This window comes from Trachemys scripta, chromosome 1 (assembly GCF_013100865.1).
Source record: "Trachemys scripta elegans isolate TJP31775 chromosome 1, CAS_Tse_1.0, whole genome shotgun sequence".
NCBI lineage: Eukaryota > Metazoa > Chordata > Testudines > Emydidae > Trachemys > Trachemys scripta.
In genome coordinates, this window is record NC_048298.1 from 196981677 (window position 1) to 197004328 (window position 22652).

At 40.1% G+C, this 22652-nt stretch overlaps 1 protein-coding gene across 3 annotated transcripts; it reads left to right on the top strand.

Annotated features, from left to right (window-relative positions):
• Nucleotides 1-1917: 1917 nt before the first annotated feature.
• C1HXorf38 (chromosome 1 CXorf38 homolog) lies at nt 1918-21539 on the top strand. Of its 3 annotated transcripts, none has more exons than XM_034754339.1 (7): nt 1919-2178; nt 7580-7714; nt 10335-10457; nt 10587-10736; nt 14874-15056; nt 19547-19718; nt 20225-21539. In XM_034754339.1, exons 1-7 carry the CDS (start codon nt 1963-1965, stop codon nt 20272-20274), a joined length of 1029 nt encoding a protein of 342 aa, XP_034610230.1. In that variant the 5' UTR covers nt 1919-1962; the 3' UTR covers nt 20275-21539. The 3 variants fall into 3 exon arrangements, with proteins under 3 accessions (XP_034610246.1, XP_034610230.1, XP_034610239.1); XM_034754348.1 differs by lacking the exon at nt 1919-2178 and adding an exon at nt 2351-2551; XM_034754355.1 differs by lacking the exon at nt 14874-15056 and having other exon boundaries at nt 1918-2178.
• The last annotated feature ends 1113 nt before the right edge of the window (nt 21540-22652 follow it).

The following is a 22652-nucleotide window of genomic DNA, read 5'->3' on the forward strand; positions in this document are numbered from 1 at the left end:
TTACAAGTGCAGGGGTGCAAGTTCACCTAAAGTGAAGTACCCACGGGGACAACCATCTCGAAGAACCTCAGTTACAGCACAGGGTGAGACACCTTCTGCCCCCTTCCCTCCCCAAGTCTCATAACATGGTCAAATTTGGGGGTGTTTTCACAGGGATGATAAAAGGCACATCCCTAACTCAAAGGTTCATCCCCTGCCAAATTTCAAGTCCCTGCTCCAAAGCTTGGGAACACGAGTTTTTTCAAAGAAAAGATTGCCAGCATTTTTTTAAAATGGCCAATACATCATTCCCAACCCTCCTTTTTTTGACATTGCTGAAGTATTTTGGCTGACATTTTTTATTTTTAAAAATTGAGGCAGACACCTAGCATGGAAAATTTCAGTCCAAATACTTATAACATTGCCAGACTTTAAGATACTGTTTTAAAGTTAGTTATAGTGGAAACTACATTGAGATCATTCTTCTGCTGTTGCACAAATACTAAGGAAGACCATTATGCAAAGTGTGGATAATTGTTTTCAAAAGCAGATGAGTGAAACTTCTTAATGCTCTGTTTTCTTTTATTTCCCTCATACTACGTGAGTGGCGTAGATTCCACCTGACAGATGGTAGGATACTTGTATTTTGATTAAAAAAAAAAAAAAAAAAATGTATCAGAGTGATCTCTCTTCTTGGCTGTAGTATTGACATGCTGTATTCTGATTGGCTTAGAACATTTTTAGTTTCTAGCATATGTAATGAATCTATCAGAAATGAGCTCATCTATCAAAGCAGAAAATGTTTAACTACACTGCATGCTGATGGATAAACTTGGCTTCTGACAGGGTGAAGGGTTTTTGCAATATGTTGGTGAATGGTCTGTCAGCCATTCAGCAATCTGAGTGGCTACCAGGAATTCCACTGTAATTACATTTCAGTAGGATATTGTAAAATCATCACTGGGATCTGTGTATAGAACCTTTTTGAGATATACTACGCTAACAGACTTCTGTAGTTGGACAAAATGAATTTGGCTGGACTTACATAAAGATAAAAGATTCTGTTCTTTCATAAATGTCTAAGCCTGAGCTGTAAGATGTACTGCTTTACTTATGCTTTTCCCAACTTCTGGTAGTCTTAAGTGTTCAGGGTTCTGCTAAGGGTTTTCTGTCATGGGATTTTAACTTTGCAATGTTTTGGGAATGTGGCACCTTATGCTTGGGCTGTGTTCTTTATTGTCCTAGTCTTTTCTTCAAACTAGCGATAAAAATCCACCTTTAACGTACATGTGTCATAATCCAAATGGCCATCCCTTGCTGTGCTATCAGCAGTAAATAAGTGGTTCATTGACATGGTGTTCCCCATCCTCACTCCTCTCTTAACAAGGCGGGGGTAATCTGGGGATAGAGTATATCAGAGGCTGGGAGATGGGATTTGTATTTGGAGCTGACCTCGAAAGGCCTATTCTTGTAAACCTCACCCTTACCCGACTAATCATGGCTCCTGCAAGTACAACCTCTGAAGCTTATCTTGTCATTTCAGTATGCGAAGTGCAAGGGTTGTTTCAGCTGCCGGCATTATGCGGTTACATGAGAACCTGGACGGTGGTGGTGGTAAAGACAAGTCCTGAGCCTTCCTCCTTCGAGGCAGGTAGGGGCTTGACAACACTCAGGACTAGGATTCCAACCCCAGGTGCTGAAAAACCAGGTTAAACACCTGTATTTAAAATAAAACGCATGATTGTTTCCACACTTAAGCCTGGCCCTGCTAGTTCGCCTCGCTGCAGGGGAAGGTAAGGACGGGCCGCGCTCAGGGACCTTGCAATGCCCACCAGCTCCTCTCTCCTTGGGGCGCGCCTGGCTCTCAGCGGCCGCTGCTGGACGCCGGACGCCGCTTGGCCTCCCGCCGGGCTGAGCTGCAGGGCGGAGCCGGGGCGGGGCCAGCCCGGCCTCCACCTCCCCGGCAGGCCGGCGGCGCGGGCCATGGCGCTGGCGGAGCTGGCCGCGCGGCTGAACTGCGCCGAGTACAAGAACTGGGTGAAGGCCGGGCACTGCCTGGTGCTGCTGCGGGACGTGCTGCAGCGCTTCGCCGGGGAGCAGCTCCGCGCCTTCCACCGCCAGCTGCTCGCCCGCAGCCCCGCCCGCCTGGCGCCCCCGGGCCGCCTCTGCCGCGGCCGCTGCCTTCCCCGGGGCAGGCAGGTGAGAGCCGGAGCCCGCAGCGCGCTCAGCGGGAGGGGAGGTGGCTCTTGATGGTCTGCAGGCAGCGCCCAAGTACTGGGGGTCCATGGGGGGAGCGGGTCCCTTACAGCCCGTCAGCCCGTCCCCGCCGTTCAGGGGCGCGAGGCTCAGCCTGTGCACGTTGTTACCCCAGTGTGTAGCCACTGCCAGGGTTGGATGTGGTCCTGGAGACTTCGTCACATGACTGGCTGCCATTAAAGATTAGTCTTGAATTCCTGGAGACTCCAGGACACTCCTGCAAGGTTGGCAAGCCTGTGCCGCGTGGAGAGCACCACCCTTGCACTGCCGGTAGGAAGTCAGCATGGCCAGCTCTGGTGATGTCATTGTGCGTCTGGTGAGAACAGTCTTCTTAAAGCTCCAGTTTCTGCAGTGTGGTGATGATGAGAGATTCTGGACTGTCATTTGACCTAAGTTTTTAGCCCTCTTGGTTGCAGAGAAAACCTTGAAAACATGATCTGAGAGCAGCCTGAAGGCTCGAGAACAGCAAGCAATACCCCTCCCCCCCCCCGTGTTACTTTTTAAAATTCTAATGATTTTTAGAGGACTGATTCGTGAATTTTGAACACTTGGCATCAGCAATGTTATGCATGGCACTGCTGCTTAAATCAGCACCAACAAATAGAGGAACTGGGCTGATTTTGGGAGGAGATGTTGGAGTTTAGGAGCAGAGCACAGAGTTGTGAGTACTGTGTTGTTAGACCATTATCCTTTTCTCCTTGTCTAGTTCACTCATTTTTTGAGTACCTTAGTTCTTAAAGTTGGGGGGGGGGCTGCTTCTCTTCCAGACCTACATGAGAGACTTCGCAGTGCTACCTGCACAACTTCATTTACTTAATCACCGACTACAGTCCCAGGAAGGCTGTAGGATTGGGCCCTCCCTCCTTCCTTCACATCGGGGTTCCTGATGGTTAGCCCAGAAAAGAAGTTCTAGGTGGGATGTTAGACAAGAAATTCAGAGATGGAGAATTTCTTTGCTTTCTAATTCACAGTTTTATGGTCCATTATTATCCCAGCCATTCAATTTCTGAGTCCAATATTGGCTCAGAAGAGAGTGCTATGAGACTGACTGAGTCTCTACCCTGCTCCTTCTGCGGCTTACTGTGCTCTCATCTACTAGGCACTTAACTGCCTGAATTCTTGTTGACCCTTGTATTTGCTCTCAAACTCCTGTCTCTTTGCATGGCATACATAGCCGTTATACAGAGCTAGATATCTTTTTGTTGTTGTTTTGAAGATCAGTTGTGATTAGGGCTGTTGATTAATTACAGTTAATTTGCAATTAACTCAATTTTTTTTAATAGCGATTAATTTTTTTATCACGATTAATCACAGTTTTAATGGCACTGTTAAACAATAGAATACCAATTGAAATTTATTAAATATTTTTGGATGTTTTTCTACATTTTCAAATATATTGGTTTCAATTACAACACAGAATACAAAGGGTAGAGTGTTCACTATATATTTTTTATTACAAATATTTTCACTGTAAAAATGATAAAAGAAATAGTATTTTTCAATTCACAACATACAAGTACTGTAGTGCAGTCTCTATTGTGAAAGTGCAATTTATAAACGTAGGGTTTATTTGTTTTTTTGTTACATAACTGCACTCAAAAACAAAACAATGTAAAACTTCAGCGCCTATAAGTCCACTCAGTCCTACTTCTTGTTCAGCCAATCACTAAGAAAACAAGTTTGTTTACATTTACGGGATAATGCTGCCCGCTTCTTATTTACATCACCTGAAAGTGAGAACATGTGTTCACATGGCACTTTTGTAGCCAGCATTACAAGGTATTTACATGCCAGATATGCTAAACACTCATATGCCTCTTCATGCTTTGGCCATCGTTCCAGAGGAAATGCTTGCATGCTGATGATGGTTGTTAAAAAAAATAATGCGTTAATTAAATTTGACTCAAGTCCTTAGGGGAGAATTGTATGTCTCCTGCTCTGTTTTACCCACATTCTGCCATATATTTCATGTTATAGGAGTCTCGGATGATAACCCAGCACGTGTTCATTTTAAGGACACTTTCACTGCAGATTTGACAAAACGCAAGAAGGTACCAATGTGAGATTTCTAAAGATAGCTATAGCACTTGACCCAAGGTTTAAGAATCTGAAGTGCCTTCCAAAATCTGAGAGGGATGAGGTGTGGAGCATGCTTTCAGAAGTTTTAAAAGAGCAACACTCCGATGCGGAAACTACAGAACTAAACCACCAAAAAGAAAATCAACCTTCTGCTGGTGGCATGAGAGTCAGATGATAAAAATGAACATGTGTTAGTCCACACTGCTTTGGATTCTTATCAAGCAGAACCCATCATTAGCATGGACACATGTCCTCTGGAATGGTGGTTGAAGCATGAAGGGGCATGTGATTGTTTAGCAAATCTGGCATGTAAATACGTTGTGAAGCCAGCTACAGAAGTGCCAGGTGAACCCCCACTCTCACTTTCAGGTCATATTGGAAACAAGAAGCAGGCAGCATTATCTCCTGCAAATGTAAACAAACTTGTTTGTCTGAGTGATTGACTGAACAAGAAGCAGGACTGAGTGGACATGTAGGCTCTAAACCAGGGATCGGCAGCCGTTCAGAAGTGGTTTGCCAAGTCTTCATTTATTCACTGTAATTTAAGGTTTCGCGTGCCAGTAATATATTTTACATTTACAGGGGCCAGCGGATGGAACCTCAGACAGGCAGTGGGCTGAGTGAGGCCGGCAGCCGGGACCCCAGGCCGGCAGCGGGCTGAGTGGCTCAGCCTGCTGCCGGTCTGGGGTTCCAGCCCCTGCCAGCCGGGGTCCTGACTGCTGGCCCCACGCAGCCCGCTGCTGGCCCGGGGTTCTGTCCATCCAGGCCAGCAGCGGGCTGAGCAGGACCGGCAGCAGGGACCCCAGGCGGGCAGCAGCATGCAATGGTAAATCAGCTTGCATGCCACCTTTGGCGCGTGTGCCATAGGTTGCCGACCTTTGCTCTAAACTTTTACATTGTTTTGGTTTTGAATTGCAGGTTTTTTTGTACATAATTCTAAGTTCAACTTTCATGATAAAGAGATTTCACTACAGTACTTGTATTAGATGAATTAAAAAATACTATTTCTTTTATTTTTACTATGCAAATATTTGTAATCAAAAGTAAAAAAGTGAGCATTGTACACTTTGTATTCTGTGGTGTAATTCAAACCAATATATTTGAAAATGTAGAAAACATCCAAAAATATTTAATTAAATGGTATTCTGTTATTGTTTAACAGTCCGATCAATCACGATTAATTTTTTTAATCGCTTGACAGCCCTAGTTGTGATAAAACTTTTGTTTTTATTTTCCAGCAAAGATAAAGAAGGGTGAATATAATAGAACTTCAGAGTTCTGAACTGACCAGTCAATTACACACCTCATTTGGAAGTGGAAGTATGCAATCAGGCAGCAGCAGAGATGACCCCCTCCCCCCAAAAAGCAAATACAGTACAGTACTGTGTTAAACGTAAACTACTAAAAAAAATTAAGAGAAAGGAGCGTTTTTCTTTTGCATTGTAAAGTTTCAAAACTGTATTAAGTCAATGTTCAGTTGTAAACTTTTGAAGAACAACCATAATGTTTTGTTCAGAGTTACAGAACATGTCAGAGTTACGAACAACCTCCATTCCTGAGATGTCTGTAACTCTGAGGGTCTACTGTAGTAAGTGTTAGTGCACATGAAAGTGAAGGTTTAATAATACTGGCTAGGGTTGGGCATAGTGGAAGCTTCTCACATGGCTTCTTTAGTACTCTTCTGAGGAAAAACTGATGCTTGTGGCAATCTATGTAGGGTAGTGTAATGTTGTGAAGAAAGCTTCCCCAAAGCACCATAATGAGATTCCTCATCTACTTTTCACTCATGTTAATTTATTGTAACAGTAATGTAGAAGTATGAACATTGTGTTAGATACCACTTGTGGATATTGTAATTATCTAAAAACAAGCATTATCAACCCAGGAAATTCAGAGTTATGCTTAGATATAAAAGAAGTCCAAACAAATTAAGGTATAGAAATGCAGTAAGAACACCCAAACTAGCTTGACTACTCTACAGTAACACCATGAAGAAATTAAATAAATAAAATGTCTTTTAAAAATCTGTTTAGTCTAATCTGGGACTACATTCTCAAATGCCTTAATCATGATCCTGTTGTTGTTATGATGGTGTCCGCATACTCCATTATTAAGCTCATAGGGCCAAAAAGGACTAAGACAGGATGAATATTTTAAAGTACCTATTTTAATTAATAGAAACTAATGAATGAGTTTACTTGTACATTCTCAGAAAATTCATTCTGTGCTCAGAGTAAATTCCATAGTTTTGTAGAGGATATACAGTGTTTTTCATACATAACAAAGAGGTTGAATTTCTGCGTTAAGTGCAAAATTAAATTCAACTTCAACTGTGGAAGCATGACCTGTGACTCCATAATATCCAGTAATAATAATCACTATTATTCATACCAGAAACAATGTATTGAGAGCTGGCAGTTCACTGATCCTCTCTGTTAGAGTACATTTGAAAAACAAACAAACTCTGTAACATAATTCAAGATAACAAACATTCACTTTAGTGTTCTTCAGTGCCACCCACAATTATTTATTTGTGCAGCCCTATAAGAGTGCTGGGTACTATATTAGACCTACAAATAAAACAAAGTTTCTGCCCTGGGGAGTTTACAGTCTAATTCACAGACACATTTAATCCCTCTGCCCCACAAAGTTAATGACAAAGGTGGAAGAGGGTTTGTATGTGCGTGCACATGGAGAAAGTACAATCAGAAAAGTTAAATTGGAATAAACCGTTATACGCTTTAGCTGTTAGGACATCCTTCCCAAATGAAAATTCCCTAAGGATTCAACCATGTTCAGATATGTCTTTTATTAACCCTAATGTAAATTGTAAGGAAAAAATGCATAACTTCAAATTCTGCTGCTAAAGCATTCTTCTCTTTCACCATGGGGTTTGTCACGCAACCCTCATTTGAGACATCTGGTTAGCATTGGCCTCAACCCTGGATAGGAGAAGCTTCAGACTCATTTCCAGTTGAGTCCTGACTCTCGTTGAACCCAGGTCTCTAGAAGTGAGAGGCTACTCCCTAACCTACTGTATTTATTATACTGAAATTCTCAATTACATCTCTGCGTAACAGTTCAGCGCTCTGCAGATGAGAATCTGTGCATTTGATCAAATTTCTGAATGAACATTCCTTGAATCCTTTTTCTAGCCTCTGCTGCAATGTAGTAATAACCCTGTGCACTTTTTAAAGTGTAATTTAAAGGCTGCAAGTACTAAGGTAAATTATATTGGTTTCTTTCCTATTTTTTTTCTTTTTAGTTTCAGTCCAGCTGTTCACTGTGCACAGAGTGGAAAAAGGAGATTTTGAATCATCACACCAACAGGAATGGAGAAATTCACTGGGGAAACTGCAGACCTTGGCTTTGGCCTTCTAGCTCATGGGAACTTGCAAAGGTAACATAATTAAATTCATTGTTTAGAAGAATCACACTTGGGGTCAGCTCATGTCCTCACTTTCATCCACGTGTGGTTCCATAATGAATTCAGTTTGGCTGGATAGGAGTCAGGGCAGGATTTGGACCTATGGTGCAATCCTGGCCCTGTAGAAGACAATGGCAAAACTCCCATTGTCTTCAGTGGGGGCAGGATTTCATCCCTGGAGAACAAACTGTTGCACATGTATTGTCCTTTTTTCTTGCTAATAGTAGACAAAAGGAAAGGTTTCAGGGGCTAACCTTGTGCTTTTCCATGATCTGAGCATCCAAGTCACTACCCTTTTGGGCTTAACCAACTTGATTTCATTTTTATTTCATCCTGGATGTGAAAACACATTGACTAGGCTCAAATCCAAGCCAGTGTATAGCAATAGTTCTTAGTTCAGCCCAAATAAATATAATGAAAAGGTTTTAGGAATAGTATTTGGTAATATTTATTGTGTTGTAAAGTTCAATGGTACCATGCAAAATTGTTGGCATTTCTGCTCTGCTTCCTGATTTGCTGAACATCCTCTAAAATAATCACTGACTGAAACATGGTCTGTAAAGTACTCAGTAATGTATCTACATTCTCAATGGAATAAATACTTGTAGTCTCACAGATCTCTTTAAAGAAATCCTTTAAAAGTGAAGCTCGTGCATCAAAAGATGTTCAGTTTAAACTATTTAAAAAAGGAAACCCCTTAAAAGTAGCAAAATAACACACAAACTTGTATACTAACTAGGCTACTTCATCTGTCTGAACCAATGTGTTGGTGGTGGTGGTCTGTGCAGGCAGGCAGTTAACCCAGGGTAAAGTCCCCATATAATCCCAGTGCTTCATTCTAGAGGATATTGTAGCTGGGTAGTGTTCCGGGAATAGGGGTGGTATGATGTGCTGGTACACGTGAACAACAATGCATCTGAAGTGAAAAGTAATATTCCCCCTCCCCACCAAAAAAAAACTTCCTGGTTTTGTCTGCTATTGCAGGTACGTGTATTTAAAATATCGTTTTCCCTTCACTCACTAATCTCCCACCCGAATGGCTGAACTTGCACAGCTCTGTGCTCAATTTGTTTGTCTGTAAAGCGATATCTGATGTGGCACTGAAAAGTTCAATTGCAAAATTTCAAGGAATGTTCTAGGCATTGGTGGGGAGAATATCAATTTTTTTGGTGAAAATCACAAAAGCAAAAAGGTGAAATAGGGGACACATGATGCCCTGGCATCTGGTTAGCAGACCTAGCAACTTTAATCAGATCTGTTCTGGTCTATTGCTGTGGTTCTCAACCTTTCCAGGCTACTGTACCTCTTTCAGGAGTCTGATTTGTCTTGTGTACCCCAAGTTTCACCTCACTTAAAAACTACAACTTCAACCTCATTAACATTCTTGTACGCATCAGTAAATGACATACACAATGTATTCGACATGCATTTTATCTGCACATCACGCATGTAAAATACAGTATATAGAGCAGTATAAACAAGTCATTGTATGAAATTTTAGTTTGTGCTGACTTCATTCGTGCTTTTTATGTAGCCTGTTGTAAAACTAGGCAAATATCTAGATCAGTTTATGTACACCCTGGAAGATCTCTGCGTACCCCCAGGAGTACACCTACTCCTGGTTGAGAACCATAGATCAAATAACTGGTTGATGGCAGCCATTAACTCCTTCCATTGTAACAATACCCCTGCATCTCAGTTCTGCCCAGCCTCTCAATACAGTTTAAGATGTTGACATCCTGAATGACTTGCCTCCTACTCCATGGGGGAGTGGGGGGCAGGGGCAATGGATTCTTCCTAAAAGTGGTGGAGCTATGAGGCCCTGCCCCCTCCATGGCCCCTGGCCAAGCTGGAGCCGAGTTGGGGAGCCCGGGCCCCTCCATCTGCCTGGGGTGGGGACACAGGCTTGGGACTGCTCTCGAGCCTCCCAACCCCAGGCAGGTGGAGGGGTGGGTCCCCACAGCTGCCCAGGCTCCCTGGACCAGGCTCCAGCTTCTGATCTGGCCTCGGGGTGGGGCCTTGGGGGGGAAGAGGAGGGACAGGGATCCAGACCCATGGTGAAAAGTGGAAGACTGACCCTGGTGGGGGCGGGGGATTTGGATGCATAGATGGTGGGAGGGAACACAGAGCCCCTGGCATGAAGGAGGGAGTTGGAGGTGTGGGGTGTCTCTGAAATAGAGGGGGATAGGAGGGTGGCACAAAAGAAGCTCATGCGGGGAATGTAGGGGGAGAGCTGAGCCGACACAAGCTTTAAAGTGTGCAACTCCCTAGTGATGCAGGGAAGTCATGAGTGTGTATAACTATACGATATGTTATAGTGTTCATTTAGCATTGTGACTTCATTGCAGAATCAAATAATCAAGTGGGGAAAGATTTAAGGGTTGTGAAGGAAATAACCATTTGCTTGAACACATTGTTAATTGGCAAATGTAGCAAGTGGAGTTGTAGAGATTGTGTTCTAGTTTATTGCATTTACTTTAGGCAATATCATTTTGAAACATAAACAGCGCTTATAGGCAGATAAGGAAATCACACATTTGTGTACTTCCTGAAACCAAAAATGACATTGGTATCGTGCACTTTTGTTATGTAGGCGTATATGCCTCGTGGGCAGATGGATATTTCTGGACCAGACAAGTGTGATGCAGCTGCTCTTCTAAACCTTTTCAACTTTTGTGATCACTTCAGTGGTATTGACCAGAAGAAAGTCAGAGAGGTAAAATCTACCAGTATTTCCAAGAACTATTTTTAATTAATATATATTCTGTAAAATACTGTAGCTTGTGTGGTGGGATGGGTATGGCCGTCATGTGACAGTGCTGTTTTTCTTCGTTCTCCTGCTTAGGTGATTAAGTGCCGCAATGAATTAATGCATTCTTCAGAAATGAAAGTTTCTTCTTTATGGTTGGAAGAGTTTGAAAAGAAGATTCAGAATTTATTAAAGGAACTCCAGAATGTTCCAGAAGTTATGACCGCTAGTACAAGGATAGAAAAGGTAAAAGAAATAATTCTGATCTGTAGTTTTTTGTTATAAATTATAGGTATAATCCAGTACATTAGAAATCTGCAAGGACTTTTAAAAGTCTTTGGAATTTCACTGGGGGTTTATATTTTTCTACTCTGTTTATTTAAATGTCCAGTCTCATTGTACATTACAAAAAGAGTCAAATACCTTCCGTCAATGGGACTGTTCATCATAGAAAGCACTACTCTCCAGTGTTTGCAGGTTCTGGGTCAATGGTAACTCACCACTGTAAATCAAATATTTGTGAGGCTGAGCAGGAAACAGCCCTTTTCTACCAGATGTTTTGGCCCTGATCCTACCGTCCATCCAAGTTCTGTTTGGCACAAGACCTGATTGGTGTGGCAGAGGTAGCTGTATGCCACCTTTGAGCTTCCCCAGTCCCTGGACTGCTGGGCCATTTGTTCCTCCAATGCAACCATCCATGCTCCTTCCTCCAATGTACCCTCCCTCTATGAGGTAGCTACGCTAACCTGCGTGTCTCTTCATATTCATATACAGATCAGAGACTTATCTCGCCCTCCCCTCTGTACTGAAGTGACAGCATCTTCCTAACTTGCCCTCTGAATGCAATCCTCTATCTACTACTGTAAGCAACAGAGCTGAATCTGCCCCATCCATCTATCTTGTACCCAGTCTAGAAGTAGTTATTTATCTAATTCTCCTCCTGATGTTGGGTGAGACCACGCTACTCGCAGCGCAGATATCCCTCTCGACCCTGTCTTCTACATAAGTACCAGCTACATGCCCCAGAGTGTATCATTCTTCTACACATGCTCTTGTCCTACCTGTTTATATCTAGAGATCATAGGGGAGTTGGCATGTTCATCCAACTTATTACTTCTTCCAATATTAAATATTACAGCTGCTTTTCAGGAGTTTAAGAGGTTATATAGATCTGTGTTTACTTTTATATGTGGCTGCTGCACAATGTGGTGGGATGAGGGGATAAAATGAAAGGTTTTCTGTGCCACACCACCTATTTGCCAACAGGCTTAAGCGGCAATTGGGAAGGTGGTTTTAAGGGAATATTCATTTGAGGAATTGGTCTGTGCAGAAAAGAACTGAAATTGATCATGTTGCCTGATAAGTGGAAATGTTGGTAGGATTTTCTGGGCTTACGTCACTGTTACTATTGCTTATTTTCTGTTACTAATCGACAGAATAGAGTGGTTTTATTAAAATAGACTTTTGAGCCTGTGACCAATGGACAATTTTCTGCAATATCCTGAATGAACTTTATAGAATTAAGCTACACCTTACTGAATTGGGCTTACTACTTTTGGGTCCACTGTATGTGCTGTTGTGGCATTATATGCACCTGCTCTGGCAGGACGGGAATGCTAATGAAACTCCTCCCTTATCAGACCTTTGATGCTACCCCTTGGAGAGGTTGCAATATACTAGTTCAAACTGGATTCTCCAGGGACCAACAGGCAAAGAAAGGATTTTTGGATAAATAGCCTGGTTTTAAACTGGCTCAGGTTCTGCTTCCTGATCCAGCAAATGGACAAGATCCCTATCCACAGAGGGCCCCAATTCTTAGGGTAGGGCTGGAAAGACTGGGCCTGCTGAGGCCACGTAAGACTGCATACTAGTTCTGAGCTGAGGCGATGATGAACGTGTATCCAACAAGAAATCCTGTGGAAAAGTGTTGAAGGACTGCTCCTGAAGCCTATGGTGCAGCTGGCGTGATCTCTGGTAAACTTATTCGCATGCATGTAGCTTCTTTTATTGTTTTTAATATGTTCTCTCGGTAGTGCTTTTACCTTAAGAATAAAGAAGGTTTGCATAAAAAGAGCTGTGAGGTAACATACAACTGTTGACCATCACTCTTATCAGTCTCTGAAGAGAAAGCAAATAACTGTGCTTGGGCAGCCTGTCTCTGCTGGGAATAACACAGTGAAGACAGGGAGCTGTGCAGCCTAGAAATATTCCATTCTGACCAGGGTGAGACATCGGTCTCTGCCAAAGAAAGGCAACGGCTGGAACTGTAAGCCTGAAATGTGGGTGCTGTTGCTGGACCACACAGGGACTACAAGTGAGTTGCCCTCAACTGTGACAAAGCCCATTAAACAAGCTCTTGCAGCAGCACTAGAGAGAACAAAATTATTTTTCTTTCATTCTTCCCTATAAGGGCTATATGTAAACTCCAAAACTGTCACCACAGCAAGCTGATAACTTCTAAATGTCCAAGAGATACAGCCCTTGTCTGTCCTATGTCTTCGGACCAAGGCTACAGACTGAGAATGGTTCTGAGCTGTTTAATTACACAATACAGTGTAGTTTTCATAGATGCTTCCTTTATACACATTATCACCAATCTCTACCAAAAGACTGACTTTTGTGTAAAAAAAGGGTAGAGAGAAAAGGGAATGAATGTGGTTAAAGGGCACCGTATAACGACCATCACACCAAGGGGGTTCAGCCTCTCATAGTGTGAACAATACCACAATGGACACATTATTTCAGGCATCTCTTCCTCTCCCATTCTCCATCACATGGACCACCTCCCCATCTTTTTTCTGTTGCATAACACCCCTGAGGCAGCCACAGCAATTTCTTACATGAAAAATAACAGCAGGTGTATGGAAGTACATATTTATGTTTCTGTCTTTGGAATGATAAATACTTTGTACTTTTCAAAAAGAGTTACTCATGTTCTCTCCTTTTCAGGGTGGCTTCATTTAACTCAAAGCAATTTAAATAATTGATTTTAATTTTGTTTTCAATTGCATTTATACTTTTTAGTTACTTTCCTAAAGAAAGGCTGAGCCTCACGGGTTGGGAACCATTAAAACATATTGATCTGCAACTAAATACAGCCTTTGTACTAAACGTGGTACATTTTTTTTTGCTAATCAAGAACATATGCTATATTTATACACATTTATTTAAGCAACTAAAGAGCTTAACATACATTTATTCGGATTCTTAACACTTAGATTTTTTTTATTAGAAAATGGTGAATGGTGCATTTCTTATTTACTACATTGATTTTTTTTTACTTCTGTCAAGCTCTATTTAGATATAAATTCAATTAAAAAAGCATTTTTTTGTTTTTTTTTTGTTAAATAAAACTATTTTAATTGTGCTGGATGCATGAGAAAAGTTTATCAAAATATGTTTTCATTTAAAATGAACTGATTTATTAAACAAAGGAAGTATTATCTGTAGTTAGTGAATTGAACTGATTTTCTGATCACCATGTCCTTCAAGATTTTAGAACTAGTAGATTCCATCCTCTCACATCTAGCTTTTATTCATAGATTGAAAAAGGAAAACAAGCTTTTATGCTTTTTCAACTCCGATCCCATTGTTTTCCTAACTTTGAATGAACTAATCATTGAACTGAACTAGATGAATAAACTGAAATGAAATAAATATTCTCTGCACCTTTTATTTTTTAAAAATAAATCTGTACTTAATGTAAATTTTAAAAATCTGATTTAAATAATCTGTTTTTCTAAAATCATATTTCTAAAAATTTTTTTATCCAGCCTGTTTCTTTTACTCCTCCCTTTGTTCTCCCTCCCCTCCCCCCCGACCCCATCCCCGTGGTGTTTCTCCTGGTGGAATATGAGAGCCAGCACCATGTGATCAGCCAGCTCTGTATAGACAGCTGTTTAAGAACACCTAAATTTGATCGCTTATGCATGTTGGAACAAATTAGCTGAAATCCTGAAATAACCATTTTATATGTACCCCCATATATTCTAAATTATGGAGTTGGTGTTCCATATGTCAGTTTCATGTGCTTAGAGCACTAGACCTTTAACCTGGTGCCCACCGCAATCAAGACATGACACCACAAGTGCTTGCTTTGTGGGGATGGAGGTAAAAGTTAGCCTAAAATTCACTTTGTACAGTTATAGAAATGAGGAGCTAGAAGTATTCAGGAGCAACACTGATAAAGATTATAGAAAAGTATTTACAGATTCATTTAATCTGAACTCATTGCATAGTTAGAGTACTTTATCACACTACTGAAACCACAAAATGAAGGGCTGCTCTATTACAGTAGCATTAACTGGAGCTCTCTATGGTACTAGAAAGAGTGCCTTTTTAAATTTAATCACCTATTTCATTTTCCTCTTATAAACCAAACAGCTTCTGTCATCGGATTGGGCTGTTTATATACCAGGGGAAGAAGATCAGCCAGATGGATTGGAAGGAGAAACAGAAGTTTACATGAGTGGGAGCCAAATAAGTGAAATAGAGATGGAATTAATAAAGGAAAGACTTAAAGAGATCTATCTTCTGGTAGAAGAGCAGGAGATGCTGTCTGAAGAGGTACTTCTAAAATTAAAAAAACATAAAAGAAGACTTAACGTATTAGTCAGATATTTAAAGGAAAGAAGTTATGGCTCATTCTGGGTAATGAACAGGATTCCTCTTTTGCGTTTAAACCAATATTTACTGGAAAAGGGCTAGCCAAGTGAAGGCAGGATTACAGTTTACCATATAGTAAACTTGAAATCCCTCCAGGAGCATAAGAGATGTTCCAAAAACCTCCCACTTTAGTACTACATCTAGGCAGCTTGACGCTGGGATACGGAATGGAATGTGACTGCCTGCTGAGAGCACCTTTCCAGGAACTCCTAAACTTCAGCATTGAAGACTGGCTAGTTGAGGTACAGAAGATGCTTGAAAATGTGAATACTGTATACAACATACATTGAATTTCCCTGATTTAACATGGCAATAATCTGTGCACAAGATCTCTGATATGCATGTGTCCATATAATCTGCTTTTCAAGATGTTCTCGTCCTCTTTTGATATAGTTATGTAACTCCCTTTAGCATTAATAGCAGTTACATATTTGCACCTAGAATAGAACAGTTCCCTTAAGCAAACAAGATATCTTTGCTGAATTTTCCCCTGCACATGTTCTATATCTTCTTTAAATTTTTGTCCTAAAATTAATGGTGTTGTGTTTGAGTTATCAGAATTTCTAAAGGTGCATTTAAAAAAAAAAACGTTTGAAGGTTTTTAGCATAAACTTTTAATTGTCTTAAAACCTGCGTCTGCATATATAGCTGAAGGAAACACTGTTGGGAATTTTAATTTTAAAAAAGTTTTATTTAAAACAACATTTTTACAAAACCTAAAATTGCTTTTTTTTTTTTTTATTCTGATGAAAATTAGTTTTTTAAAATAGAAACATCTCCCTCCCATGTTTGCAAACATGAACATTGTATTAGCTAACAGAAACAAAATGAAACTGACTAGTCAGTTTTCCTTGTTGTAAATATGTAAAAAATCAGAGAGCAAACACCACAAAAGGAGAAAAGTAAACTAGGTTCAAATTATTTTGCTTTTAATACTTTAACCTTTTGTTAGTAGCAGAGGTAAGGGAAGACTTTTTGTATTTTTTTTAAAAAAAGTCTTACCTTGACAGTAATCTATGAATTTTTAAATCTCTCCTCTATTTAAGTTACAAGAAAATTTTAAAAATGTAACCTTGCTCTCAACATAAGGCTTTGCACGAGCATGCTGAAAGCTGTGACAAATTCTGTAGATCCTCTCCAGGGACTGGCAGAAAGAGGGTTAACACACTGTAGTCAAGACTACAGGAGCTTGCTGTTACCCTAGTGATTGCCAGAATAACCGGACTGGGCCAGCTGTTATGTATTAATTTCCCAGGATACTAATAAGAGGGAGGTACTCCCAGGTGTTGTTGAGTGCCATGCACCAGGAGCAAAACCTTCCTTCCAGGCAAAGAGAAGAGGAACATGCTATCTAAAAACCCTTTCTTGTTTTAAAACAAGACTGAAACCATGGCTGCACAAAGCCTTTTTGAGCTCCAAGTAAGCCTTAACTGGGGGAAGGATTGTTTACTTTTTACAAGGCTCTGAACCCAGGCTGAAAGGAAGATTTTTTTTCTCAGTTTAAATTCTATGAGAAGGTATTAACATAAACAAGTAAAATAATTCCCAAGCCCTGGACAAACCTGGTTGAACCCATCTGGTGGTCTGTGAGACCTTGTGAGACTGTCTCAAATTTCATCTGACTTGTCACAATAGAAGATAAAAGCTATAAACAGGTTTGATTATTCTAGGGATAGAACCACACTTGTTGGGTGTCTTTTTAATTTTTTTCTAAGCACCTCTATATTATTCTTGCATCTTCAAGTAACCTGGAAAGAACCTAAAGTGAAACCTTGAGCAAAAAGCATTTTAAAGGAAGTGAAACTTTGGCCCTGAAACCTGGACTCTGTCCAATGCGTATGTAATTTCTAGCATCTCTTTTTTTCAGTGTCTTCTGTGAAGGGTATGTTGTCTGGATCTCCTTTTTCTGTTGTAAGAAATACCCTACTTTTCAACAGTCTCAGTTGTTATTTACACAGCAATTCCTCCCCCTTATTCTGGGAAATGTGTTCAATCTGTACATGGCTCATTCTCTTCCTCCACTGTAAATTAGGAAGTGTAACAAATGTTTAACAAACTTGGCATTTCTTTATCCTCAGTTGTCCATTCTCATTGACATCTTTATTGAACAAACTCAATTTTACCTTTTGCAAGTGTTTTTTGAAGAACTGTGTTGTTGCTAGTGAAAATATCCTCTGCAGTTGAGTATTTCTCTTGGAAAAATGCCCTCAAGTTGGCTTTCCTTTATGCTTCAGTAAAAAACAAAATTGTTTACTAAAGTATGTAGCATGCATAATTCTCTTATAAATTGAATGCTTCTCAGCCCCAGAAGCACGCATGATATGCTTAGCATCCATAAGAAAACATTTTAAAAAGAGGGAAAGACTTTTGCCCTTTGCTGATCATCTCCATGTCCCACATTTCATATTTATTCCCCACTTCTGCTGTGCTCCCAAAGCTGAGTTGAGAATATGCCTTCAATACTGGTGCCATAGTTTCAGATTCATCTCTTTTTGGTCTATGTGTTTTCCAACTCTCATTTTCCTGTTCACTTTGAGAGAGATCCTTTCATGGTCACCTTCTTCTTCCTCTCCTCCTCCAGTCACCAAATATTTGATTTGCGCAGGTTGAAATTGACACTATTGGTGGTCCACAGACATAGTCTGAGAACCTTTGTCCTAGTCTACATTTTCCTCCCATCATCAGCTGCTTCTAACTTTTTAAAATTTAATTCTCTTTCTGTACACCAGATGTAAAAATCCTCATCTTAACCCAACGAGAATTTTTTTAAAGAACCCCACCTTTTCAAATAAAAAATCCTAACCAATAGTTAAATTTAAAAAAAAATCCTTCAACATTATGTCAGATATTTTAAACGTGCACGCCGTGCAAAGATGTGGCCACCTCAGTGGCTGTAATTTGGCTTCCTTGCATGTGTGAGTATATGCTGCCTGCTGGTCTCTGGCAGAGTTGGGAATTGCTTTTCCCAGGCCCTTCTTGCTGCACGTTTGAGTTTCCTGGAGCTGCAGTTGCTTGTACCATCTGAAAAGATCTCTTCTGGGATGAGCTGCCTCCTGTAGTCTCCATCTGTGAGCAGGGAAGACTTGATTACCAAAGACTGCAAGTGGATTTTCCTCTCACATCATCATACGATGAAGGAGGGGAACCTGCCAAAAATTGGGAATGTTTTTTTTTTTTCCAATTGAAATTGTAAATAGGCCAATATCTTACAAATAAATTTTACTTAACTCATTTCACTGTCGCTTTTAAAAAATAGAGAGTTTAGATAGCCTTAAGTCTGTGCATTGAATTTTTTTTGCCTGTGGGGAGAGGAGAAATTAACTGGGAATATACATTCAAATACGTGTAGCATGTGCTAGAACACACAGAGATGAGTCAGGATGAATTAAGGTTACTGTAACAACCATACGCTATAATTTTCTTGCTCTTCGTTAGTGTCACTCCACTTTAACAGAATATTAATCTACGATTATAGTTTAAAGTCTGAGACAATAAAATCATAGAATCAGAGAACTGGAAGGGACCTCGAGAGGTCATCTAGTCCAGTCCCCTTCACTCAAGGCAGGACTGAGTATTATCTAAATGTAAAATGTTCGGTGCATGTGCCATAACAGGTTTGGTAAGATGCACAGTGGATTTGTTTTGCTGTGAAGCTGCTCGGACTTCATTGACAGAGGCAGGTTTACAGTCCAACCTTGCATCAACGATTACCTGCCTTTGTCAAATTATGTGCTTACATGATAAAAATCCTTTGTCCACAGGGATGGTCCAAACAAGCCCTTTACGTGGACCAGTATCTTAAAGATGATCTATCTGAGTTTAAATTCTTCTCTGCTGAGAATTGTTAGGCAACCTGCCCACAGCTTCACGTGTTTCCCACATTCTCTGTCCTCGTTTTGCTGAAGCTACACTCCCACTCACCAGCTTTTGCTCTAAAAAAAGCTTAAAACAAATTAGCTCTTAAAATACATAGAGACAAGATGGGTGAGGTAATATCTTCTATTGGTGAGAGAGACAAGCTTTCCAGCTTACACGGAGTTCTTCAGGTCAGCTCTGTATAAGCTCAAAAGCTTGTCTCTTCCCAACAGAAGTTGGTCCAATAAAAGATATTACCTCACCCACCTTGTCTTTCTAATGTCCTTGGACTGACACAGCTACAACACTGTATATTTAAAACAAATAAGAGTCTAATAGCAGGATTCTTTCTATATTTCTGGCCAGAAAATGCAGAAATCCTAAACAAGCCAACAAAAAAGCCTTTTTATAATTAGAGGAGGTGGAAATTATATGCTAGAGAGCAAATATCAAGGAAGTGTGATAGTTGAAGAAGCTTATATTGTAATGTTTTGGCTCCATCAAGATGTGGTTTTGTGTTTTTGCTGCTGCTGTAGAACTTAAATAGGATACAGATGACAAAGAACTTCTTAAAGGACAGCTGTGATCTCCAGATAAGTCTTCAGGCAGATATGCAGAGGCTAGAAGGCCTTGAAAAAGAGGGGTACAACCAAAGAAGATCTATGAAAGAGACCACGAAAGAATATCCCAATCAGGAGGAAGATGAAGGCAAGTTTACTCATTTAGGAAAGGTGCTTTTCCTCTCTCTTAAGCTGTTGTGGATGTTACAAGCAAAAATTTGTAAAGGAGTTTGAGGAAAAGAGGACTGTCTTGTAGAATAATTCTCTTTATCAGGATGTGTTGCTTTGACACGCTCGCTTTAGTGGGGCATCTCCCGGGGAACTAATTAAGCTATGATAATGAATGGCAGTGATTACTGCACAATGTTAGTGAAACTGTTGTTTAATAGGGACACATTTTGTCAGGGCCGTCAATTGTAGTATTTCAGCAGGTGTGGAATTGTTAAGATTCAGTCGTCTTTAAAGAAATGATCAAATACAGGTTAAAAGAAGGACCAAAGAGATAATCTGCGTGAGGATTCGTTCCACAGGTTGGGAACCACCAGGTTAAAAAGCATAAAAAATACTGAACTAAGAAACAAGTGCAACACTCGATTAGAAGAAGATTCACTGATGCTTTTGTTTTTTGGGTTTTTTTGTTTTGTTTAAATATAGGTTGTTCGTTAAAGAAAATGAAGTGTATTCCCAAAGAACAACTTTTGTGAAAGTGCCAGTGACTGCGTTTTGAAGAGAAGTTCCTGTAAGTGATTGACTTGTCAACACGTAGTCTGTCCTTCACTGAGTGAGGGTATGCCCAGCCTCTTTAGTGGCTTGGAAAACAAACTTAAAGGGTGAATTGTCATGAGATGCCTTTGTAAAATTTCAAAACTTCCTGTTGCGGTTTGATGATTTTGTTTCTTGGAAGAATGTCATGCTCTCCTCCCTCCCCTCCAACCCCCGCCTCCTTTTTCAATTTCAAGAATGTGGAGAAACCTAGCTAGAGCCAGGAAATAAACTGTAGGCTTGAAGGAATTGATCTTGCAAGGGTATGGAAGACTGAGAGAAGGCAGTACTGAGCCACTGGGGCTTTGTTGTTGTTGATCCATTAAGGCAGTTAAGCTGAAGAGAATGGATGTTGGGCGGCAAAAATACAGTCCCTAGCATATATCATGAGGCCTTGAGCAGCTGGCTGTAAGAGATATAGTTTCATTTGTTTCTGTGTCTGGGCCTCATAACGCCCTCTGTTCTCAGTTTAACATTGGCTCCTCAGTCACTTTGGTGTAAAGCAGCAATACTTAAGGGTGGCAGCAAAACCGTCTTAAAATAATTAAAATGACCACTGTACAATGCTATACAACAGATTTACACCATTCCCTGACCATGTCCTGTGTTTACTCACAGCACGGTCGTTTTTCCCATTCATGAGCGCTCATTGCAGTCTGGGCATAGAGGTTTGCTTACATGATTCAAAACTGCATACATCTCTCAGTACCACATGCAGACCACTGCACAGCTCTTGAGAAAGTTCTCATCGCCAATGCTTTAACTATCCATGTTTCTTTCAGTGGTGCTTTGCATGGTCAAGTCCTATGTAGTTGCTTAACCCTGAAAACAGTGGATTCAGGATTTCTGCTAAATTTGCAGCTGTCAGAATCCTGTAGTACCAATTTTAATGGAGCAAAGTCCTGACTTTTTGTGCCTTTTTTTTTTATATATTTGTAAATATTTTTTTGCAAGCACAATAAAACATTCAAAAAAAATTTTTTTTAGTTATGCCAACAGATGATGCATTTAGTACTGGCAGAGCATAATTTTGTTAGATTATTTGAGATTATTAATTAATAATTTGAGATTATTAATCCCAGTTTTTCCCACTAAGAGCAAAAATATTGCAAGTGAGGGACACTGTCAACTAAAACAATCATACATTTATAATAAAACATTTAAAATCAATGATCTTCCAGAATACTGAAACTGATGTAATTAAAAACAAAAAACAAAACAGGCATTTAAACCTTTCATGTTTTTGCTTTTTTCAATGTTATTTCTTTTCTCTTTAACATAATGGAGATCAGCAAGGTCAGTTTCAATTTTGTGCAGTCCATATTACAGTATTTCAGTTTTAGTGCTACGTTGTTGTTGTTGTTTGTTGTTGTTTTCAGACACTATTTTTACTTAAATGTTCCCTGCAACTATTTTCATTAGATTTTATTTTTTAATGGAAACATTTCTATTAGTCTTAAGTTTTATAAAACCTCATTTGTACAAAATGTGAATGTTAAGATACATTTTGCTTTCCAGTACCCTCTAAAGGGTTGGCAGTAACATAAATGCATTTAATCTCTTGAGAGCTACCATTTCTTTTTAATAAAAACTTTGCAATCAATAAAAGGAACAAAATTCATATATCGTAATGTGTAATGTTAATATTTGTGTCTCCTCTCCTCAGATTCATTGTTTTTGTTATTTTTATGTATATATTTGTCCCTTTTTCATGGCCTAGAAAATTCTTCTTTCTTTCAAGTTTCTGACTGGGTGACTGCTTTTGGGTGTTGCCGGAATTCACCAGCCTGCCTTTTGTTAGAATAGCGGAAGAGGTATATGGGAAGCCAAGTGAGCAGATGATACTTTTTTGCATTCACTCTTAAGGAGGTGGCCTAGCCTCACCTCCCTGGAGGTTCCCAGAAGCCAGTGATATTCCTTATTACTGTAGTTTACACTACAATAGCTAATATTTTGAAAAGCTGACACTGTGTTGAGTATTGGCTACAGCAATTATTAGAGGTGTTCACTTTAGAAAACGGGTCTGATCCTTGCCCCTGTAAAGTGAATGGAAGTTTAGCTATGGAGATAAATATGAGAAGAATCTAGCTCCCAATTGCTGTTCTAAGTTTGAGTTTGAGAACAATTGGCACATTTTATTTTTTTACTATAGCAGAGAACAGGGATGACAGAAATAGATTCCTAGGATTTGAGATAGCTGTCTGAGCAATTTAAAGGGTTTTGAGGCTCAATGCTGAAGTTCTCCATTAGCAAGGTTTTTGATTGACGATATTCCGGGCTTACTTGCTTTCCTGTATGATGTAGTAATAGTTGTCTGTCA